This window comes from Neopelma chrysocephalum, unplaced genomic scaffold, assembly GCF_003984885.1.
Source record: "Neopelma chrysocephalum unplaced genomic scaffold, ASM398488v2 Primary Assembly neopelma1_138, whole genome shotgun sequence".
Lineage (NCBI taxonomy): Eukaryota > Metazoa > Chordata > Aves > Passeriformes > Pipridae > Neopelma > Neopelma chrysocephalum.
This window is the reverse complement of record NW_020897800.1, coordinates 2,623,958-2,632,595: the sequence shown is the minus strand read 5'-3', so window position 1 is coordinate 2,632,595 and position 8,638 is coordinate 2,623,958. Positions and strand designations below refer to the sequence as shown.

At 44.8% G+C, this 8,638-nt stretch overlaps 1 protein-coding gene across 2 annotated transcripts in view; it reads right to left on the bottom strand.

Annotated features, from left to right (window-relative positions):
• The window catches only part of ARHGEF12 (Rho guanine nucleotide exchange factor 12), a 73,775-nt gene that overhangs the window by 2,492 nt on the left and 62,645 nt on the right, over positions 1-8,638 (bottom strand). For both annotated transcript variants that reach the window (XM_027699438.1, XM_027699439.1), the window contains exons 32-39: positions 7,912-7,987; positions 7,335-7,502; positions 6,760-6,847; positions 5,842-5,931; positions 5,619-5,695; positions 5,051-5,278; positions 2,814-3,278; positions 333-646 (exon numbers count right to left, since the gene is read on the bottom strand). In XM_027699438.1, coding sequence (XP_027555239.1) covers positions 333-646; positions 2,814-3,278; positions 5,051-5,278; positions 5,619-5,695; positions 5,842-5,931; positions 6,760-6,847; positions 7,335-7,502; positions 7,912-7,987 — 1,506 coding nt within the window. The remainder of the gene's footprint in view (positions 1-332; positions 647-2,813; positions 3,279-5,050; positions 5,279-5,618; positions 5,696-5,841; positions 5,932-6,759; positions 6,848-7,334; positions 7,503-7,911; positions 7,988-8,638) is intronic.

Sequence of the window (8,638 nt, the reverse complement as noted above, 5' to 3'; positions counted from 1 at the left end):
CATCTTTAGTAGGAAACACAACACACCTTTAGTAGGAACAAACACACCTTTAGTAGGAACAAACACACCTTTAGTAGGAACAAACACACCTTTAGTAGGAACCACATCACATCTTTAGTAGGAAACACAAACCTTTAGTAGGAAACACATCACACCTTTAGTAGGAACCACATCACATCTTTAGTAGGAAACACAAACCTTTAGTAGGAACAAACACATCTTTAGTAGGAACACAACACACCTTTAGTTGGAAACACATCACATCTTTAGTAGGAACACAACACACCTTTAGTTGGAAACACAACACACATTTAGTAGGAAACACAACACACCTTTAGCTTTTCAAGGGCATCCTCAATGTTCTGGATGTACTGCATGAGCTGCACACGGATCTCCAGAGGCAGGGGAGGGCTTGCCATGAAGGAGCAGGACTCTTCCACTCCCCCCCAGCGCGAGGCCAACATCTCCTCGGGGAAGGGGGAGCCCCCTCCGTCCGACCGCGCGTCCCGGGGGGACAGCGGGTGCTGCCGGGCAGAGTCCAAGGGGGCCCGGCCACCCCCCGTGCACTGGAGGACCAGGGAGGACACCTCCTCGTCCGTGGAGCTCTCCTGCACTGTTCCATATCCATCGAGGATCAAATAATTTCCTGTGGAGAGAGGACAGCTCGTCACTCCCACCTCCAGCTCAGCCGCGCTGGAGGCACTGCAGGGGAGGGAGGTGGGGAGAGGCCCAGCTCCTGAGACATTTTCAAATGGCCTGAGGAGAAGCTTTTCTGAAAGCTACACAGATTGTATCAGACCAGACTGGTTGGGTTCTGAATTGGTTCAGAGATTAGGGCTGGTTTTTGCGCTGTAGATTAAAATCTCCATGATTAGATAGACAGGAGTTGGACTCAAGATGATCCTTGTGAAACCCTTCCACCCCAGGATATTCTAGGAACTAATCCCCCACTCTTCTGGTTTTCCATTTCTATTATACTGATTATACATCTAATCTCCATGATTAGATGGACAGGAGTTGGACTCTGATCCTTGTGGGTCCCTTCCACCCCAGGATATTCCATGAACTAATCCCCCACTCTTCTGGTTTTCCATTTTTATTATACTGATTATACATCTAATCTCCATGATTAGATGGACAGGAGTTGGACTCTGATCCTTGTGGGTCCCTTCCACCCCAGGATATTCCATGAACTAATCACCCACCCTCTTGTTTTCTATTTCTAATACTGGTTTTTGCTCTGTAGAATGATAAAATGGACAGGAGTTTGACTCTTTGATCCTTGTGAAACCCTTCCACCCCAGGATATTCTAGGAGCTAATCCCCCACTCTTCTGGTTTTCCATTTCTATTATACTGATTTTTGCACTGTAGATTAAAATCTCCATGATTAGATGGACAGGAGTTGGACTCTGATCCTTGTGGGTCCCTTACACCTCAGGATACTCTATGAACTAATCACCCACCCTCTTGTTTTCTATTTCTAATACTGGTTTTTGCTCTGTAGATTAAGAACTATATGATAAAATGGACAGGAGTATGACTCTCTGATCCTTGTGGGTCTATTCCACCTCAGGATATTCTATAAACTAATCACCCACCCTCCTGTTTTACTAAAATCTGTTTCTCTTATACTGGTTTTTGCACTGTAGATTAAAAACTGTATGATTAGATGGACAGGAGTTGGACTCAGATGATCCTTGTGGGTCCTTCCCAACTCAGGATATTCCATGAGCTAATCACCCACCCTCCTGTTCTTCCAAAACCTCTGTTTCTATTATAATGACTGAAAAAGCTGCACTTACACTAATGGTACCTGACAAACCCAACTTCTGGATTTCTAACCTCCACTTGCCACTTATGGTACTGAGGATGCTTTTACCTTTAAAACTGAGCTTGCTGATATGTTAAAAGATAAAGCAGTGACAGACAGAAATGCTTTCACAACCTGCAGCTGGGTAGGATTCTATCAAATCATTTCTCCCCAGCAAAGCCAGCACGTGGAGTCAGAATTGCCTGACAACAGATCAATCTAATTCTGATGTCCCTGCACACTTAAAAAAGTAAACAGTGTAAGAGGTGACAAATAAATTAGATGCTTCAAGTTGTTGGCTCAGTTTTAATAATTTAAAATGTCTCAGCAAGAAAAATTATTTGCAATATGTAGTTGGAAGGCAGCGCTCGGGCAGTCACAAATTGGCTTGTTCACATGGATTTAATCCAATTTTTAAATAAAAGCATATTTATGGGTAAGAGATTTCTATATGACTATTAGTCTTTAACCTACCTAATAGCAGCTACTTCTATACAGCATGCACATGAGAGAAACCTCAGCTTCTCTGGTAAGTTTAGTGACAAAAACCTGCCAAATATGCCATATGTAGCAATAATAATAGAAATAATAAAAAAAAAATAAAGCTTTTAAGAGCTTCAGGCTGAGGTAAGGTCACAGGAGACTGTGACAGTGCAAAGCTAAATTCTTTTCTTGATCAGGAGAAGCCAACAGAAAATGGCACCATGAGTCATGGGGGCTTAAAAAAGGGCTTTGCCTTCAGGGAAAACCTTTTCCCCACACGTCCCAACAGCCTGTTGAGGGATAAAGTGGTCCAGGGAAAGTGCAATCAAGAGCTTGGATTGTGCAATTACGGTGTGTCACAGTGTGTTAAACCCCACAGCACTGCAGCTTCTGCCTCCACAACACAGAATTCATGAGGTACGTGTCTGCACAGCCCTTTCCAGGGCTGGAACGACTCGTCAAGGTCGAGAGTTGACTTTGGGATAAGCAAGAGAGGAGCCTCTGATGCTGAACCTCACCTGAGATCCGTATTTGCACCTCCTCTTCCTCCTTCCTCTCCATCAGTTCGCTCTCAGAGGGGTTTTCATCGCTGTGAGCCTCCCGAGCATCAAAAAAGTGCTCCCCGCTCTCCTCAGCCCCCACCCCTTCCAGCTCCAGGCCGGGCGCCTCCGGGGTCCCGCGGTCCGTTCCCAAATTCCCACTGGGCCTGGGGTCTCTCCCCACCAGCTGCATGGCATCCCCTGGGGCTGGAGACTCGGCTGAAGTCCGGAGGCCATAACCAGCTGTGGATTCCTCAGTTGTGGGCAGTGTTCTGTCCGAGCCAGGCTGGGATTTGTCGCTGTCCGAGTGCTGGAGCTCGTTCCCGCTCTCCGTCTGGGCTTCCTGGGAGACAGTCCTGAACCTTGGGAAGCGCTGCCGCTCTTCCAGGGTGCCCTTCTCAGCCAGGCCAAACTGCTGCACCAACAGCTGCCTCAGCAAACCCACTGCAAGGAGAGGACACGGTCACAGTGATTAAACCAGACAGAAAGGTCACCCCTCCACCGAGGTGCATCTCCTCTCGTTGCTCTTGCCAGGAAAAAGAGGGATAAAAATAAATGTATTAAGGGCTCAGGTCTTACTCCAGGTTTCAACTCATAAGTGAGAGCAAACATGTCAGTGCAAGTTCCATCTTCTTAGAGAAAAACAAAGGAATTGCCTGCTGGAATTAGCTGGAGTGCCTGGGTTTCACCCTGTGGCTGTGACAGGGGATTCCCTGTGATTATTGCATTCCTGTGAGCATCTTGTGACTATTCCATTCCTGTGAGCATCTTGTGACTATTCCACTCGATTTTGAAATGACAGATCAAAAAAAAAAAAAATAAAAAAAATCAAAGAAATGTTTCCCTAAAATTTCATGCAAATTTATGCCTGTTTGAACTTCAACCCACATTCCTTTAGCTCTCAAATTATCCCAACCAAACACTTCAAAATAAGGACATATTGTTCAAAACAAAGCTGTGATGCTGTCAAGGGTGTAACTGTTCATCCTTTCCACAGAGTGCTCTTGTAACACCCAAAAAAAAAAAGCTATGATGTCATACAAAGGAAAAGTCACTCATCTCAAAACTTGAGTGACCCTCTGCTGCTGTTGGAGAGTTGCTGTTTTAATTCTGAGAAGTCAGGAGATGGTGTAAGGTCACCAAGAGTGTCCTTGCACACCCCCAGACTAAGATTTATTTTAGCACTGGCCTCTGAAAACAAAATACCAAGAACATTTGTGCAACGTTCCCAATCAGAAAGGGACTTTGAATCCTGTAAGAAGAAGAATAAATGGATTAAGAGATCCAAGATAACTCAGAGATTGCAGAGGACTGTCATTACTTGTACAGAGAGAAGGAACTGGGGCCAAGGATGTGAGTGCTCTGAATTTTGGGAGAGTCAAAGAGCCCCCAGAGCAGCAATACAGACTCTTCCCTCCAAGTACAACGGAGGGACTGAGTGTCCCTTTGAGAGTTGCCAAGAAGAGATATATGGATTAATGAATTCATTCAAATTTTAGGAAGTTCTATTTAGGATTTGCACTGCTAGAGCTGATGGAGGAGGTTGCACAGCGTTATTCCTCTGAAAGGAGATGTACTGGAGAACAGAGGAAGTGATTAAAAATCTTCTATAAACAATTTTAAAGAATCGTCTGTCCATCAGAAAAACTCCTTTTTGACACACACAAGTGTTGATCTAATTATACCCAACCACCTCCAAGTCCTCAGGAAATCAGAACTTGGACTTGCTCAAGTTCACATATATCCAATTTGCAGGATTTTACAAAAAAAAAAATAGTTGAAAATCACAAAACCTCTCATTTCCATAGCACTGGAGCAGGATAGAAGTCCACAGGCTGACTGCCTTGTCTTAAAAATTCACTGCTGACTAGCAATGGCACTGTCCAGCACTGCACTAAGTTCTGCAATACAATTTTGTCATCAAAGCACTCCATGGACACTGACAATTCATTAACATTTTATACACAATTCATTTTATACATGAGAAAACCACAGAAAAACAATGAGATGCCTTCAAGTCAAAGGAAGGGTCAAAATATGAATCCAGAACTTTGAATTCCTGGCTGTCAGATCCATTTTGCTGTGAAATACAGCACAGGGAGAACTGAGAATTAATAGGAACGGGTTGTTTGATTTTAATTTGGATCACTGATGGCTGAGCTAACAGTTTTCACCTCTAAATCATATCCCAGTGGACACTGCCCATGGATACTCACAGTTCCTCAATGCATCCCGTGCCCACTGCCCCTCTGACAGCGAGGGGGAACTGCTGGCTGTGTGTTCATAACACGCAGAGGAGTCTTTGAGGGTCAGCTCTGCCTGCTGCACCTTCTCAAACTGCCCTTCAGACACCAGCAGGCTCCCCACCTTGGCCTTTTCAGACATGATGGGTGATGAGGACTGAGTGTTCAGTATTAGGGGAGATTCCAGCCCCAAATCTTTATCTGGTGAGCAGAAAACAGACATTCAGGTGAAACGACCACGTCAAATACAATGGGAAATTTCAGAGGATTCTGCTTCACACAGAAAACTCTGAAAACACTAAAAAACACAGTTCTTGAGCCAGTTCAATCCAGGGTTAAAACAGACTCTTTCCCAGCAATTTATAAAACAGAAGGGAATAGTAAGAGGTACGTTTCCAAGAGGTTCAGCATCACTTCTCCACACGACTTTTCCTTTGAAGAAAAATATCAAAGATCCCCAAGCCACGAGGAACATGGCTTGGCACATCTGCACTCCATGCAGCAAATCCACTGAGCCCATTTACCTGAATCCCTGTTTTACCTGGGCTTTGGAGGCTGCTGGCAGGAATGTCGTGCTGCTCTTTGAGCTTCTGCTGCTCCTCTTCTTCACGCTCCTCCCTGCAGGGAGGGAAGAACCAGCACATTCCTTTAGTCACATTGAGCTGAGTCTCTGCAGGAGAATCCCTGCTCTGGCTGGCAATCTCTGAGCAGGACGGGTGCTGGAAAAAGGAAAACCAGCCCTTCCTCCTCCAGCTTTTACTTACTCTCCAGGGCCTGACTGTGGGAGTGGAATCACTCTCCTGGCACTCCCCATTTTCACAGTCCCTGCCATCTGGGCTATGAGGTCCTGCCACCTACAGCAGAAACATCAAATAAAACCATGCAACAAGTGAAGCATAATGAATACTTTTCTATTTAACGCCTCTTAAATCCAGCTGATACTTTTTTTTAGACTTTATTACTGCTTTTCTTATCAACAGAAATAGCTTTTGTTCAAGTTCTGTTACATTCAATTCCCCAGTAGCACACCTCACCAGGATACTTTTCAGCAGAAGGAAATGACAGACAGGACCTTAGCAGTTGCCAGATGAACCAGTTATTTTATATATAAATATATACAAAAGCATTATTTCACATATTACTGAAGACTTTCATACATGACACATGACAAGTTGCCATGTATCCCATAAATAAGTCTTATACTTCAGAAGAAAAGCATTTCTACCAAAAAGGAAATAAAATCTTTTAGCCAGGGGATCAAATTCCTGCATTGGGGGTGCTTGAGACACCAGTATCCAAGTCTGCAGAGATACCTGGTTCTGCATGAAGATGCAGGATTATTTAATCTTATCTGGCAGTCAGTCAGAGAAAAACAGAATTTCAAGGGTAAAAAAAAAAACATTTTTGAGGTCAGAATGGGTCTGGAGCGAGTCAGAGGGCAAACATAACAACAGAAACACTGTATGGGTTTGGGGCTTTTAATATAATACACGTGCTCACTAATAGGTGTGTGTTCACCCTCCCCTGCTTTCTCCAGCTTAGGAGAGACTGACTTAGAGCATCAGAGCTGTGTTTTTAGCTTAGAGTAGGAACTCAGGGGCACCTGCACAGGTACTACAGCTGGAAAAGACCTCTGGAGCACACCAAAGCCAGCAGCAGCTGGAGCTGCAGCAGTTACTTACACGTTCTTTTCTGAGACAGTCTGTGCCACCAGCTCGTAAATGTGAGCGCCGTTCTCCGACATGGAGATGACGAAGAAAGCTTTGTTATCTGCACCAACACAGGGAAGAAAGGATTTAACTAGGATGCCTCGGGCCACACAGCTTTCTGAAAAGTCCTAAAACAAGCCAAAACCCTGGCCCAAAGCAAGGACAGAACAGGTAATGAGATAACCCTCCAACGCTGCAATTATGGACACATCGACCTTGCCCTGTCCAGGGAATTTGTCCTCAAAAAAAAAAAAGCCACTTTGAAAAAGCTTTATTTCTCCTCTGTTCCCTCCTAATAATTTCCAGAGTACTTTTCATCTAACACAATCAGAGTACTTTAATTTAGAAGCCTATTTAAAACCCCAGCAATGCCTGCAGAGGAGTTAAACAGCTCATACATACTAAGCACGGTGTTGGACAACCAAGAATTAAACCTACGCAGTTTCCCGTGTTCTACTCTGGATCTCCACACAAAAACTTCTCTCCTCAACTGAGCTAAGCCTTTATTTTTGGCTTCTTCTTTTGCCTCCTCAGTGGGTCACACTGACCTGTTGCCACTTGACGAACCAGGACGGTGTTGAGCTTGATGATGGGGCTGAAGGTGTGTTTGCTGTCGGCTGTGGAGGCCAAGATCTTACTGTGGCACTTCAGCACCAGCTTATCATCTTGTTTCTGCAGCAGCACCAGAATGTCCTCCAGCAGCAGAGTGTAGAGATCTGCCCAGAGTGCAAAAAGAACCCAGAACGAGTTAAAGATTCCGAGTTTCCTATCACACCCCTGCAGAAGGCAAAAAGCAGCATTTTTGATTACTCATGCAGAGGCAGCAATCAGTGCTGTGCCATTCCAGGCAAAGCTTGCAAATCTTCCTCATGAAAACTACAGCAGAAAGCTACAGATGGAATTGGATCATCTCATGACTGACTGCTGTGTCCCTGCATGGCCCTAATGATGCTCCAGCACATTTCAGAATTGACAAGAATAATTTAATCAGCTCTGAGGAGCACACAGGCATTATTACATGTGGCAGGAAGGAGAATAATTGGGAGCTGAGCAATGCTTTCTCCTTCTCTCCTTCCCAGCAAACACACAGAGACCCAGGGAAGGCAGGGGATGGCACAGACTCACCAATGGTTTTGTCACGATTCACCTTCCAAGTCAGAGGCCCTTCATGGAGCATTTTTCTCTTTGTTAGGTCCAAGTTCTGTCACCAGGGGAAAGAAAAGAAGCAGCACTGTGAAATTTCCATGGAAGCAAGTCACGATAAAACACAGGGTTGCCAGAGGGACTCCACTTTGGAGAGAAGCAGCTAAACCCAGATTGGGAAAAGAAACGTGGAGCAGGAGCAGCTTGTGAGTGCAACCCAAAATGTTGTGAGAGATGTTTGTTATCACTCTTCCTCCTCCCCTGCTCTTTTGCAGATGCTGAGTGTCACAGGGTGGAGGATTTTCCTACCAAGCCAAGCTCCTAAGGCATCAGGATGCCACCCGTTTCCTAGGAGGAGCTTTTCCAACATCCTGCATGAAGTTTGCAGTTCCAGCATTACAACTGGTTAATGCCTCAGCACTCGATTTGCAAGTCAAGTGTGCCTACAAATGATATACAAATCATCCCAATGATCTGACGGAATTTATAATGTCAATGGATTCTTCAGGCATTTCAGTGCTTGTGACATTTAGATCTGCAGGCAGAAGTGACAATTTTCACAATTCATCCCTTCCAAGCCTCAGAGTCTACAATCAATGACAGCAAGATTTCATAACTGCCAGTGAGTTGTTCACTTCCTCTCTGAATGCTTGCAGGTTTTTTATTTGTGGGAAGGACACATGACACAGTTTCACAGAAAAGTCTTCAG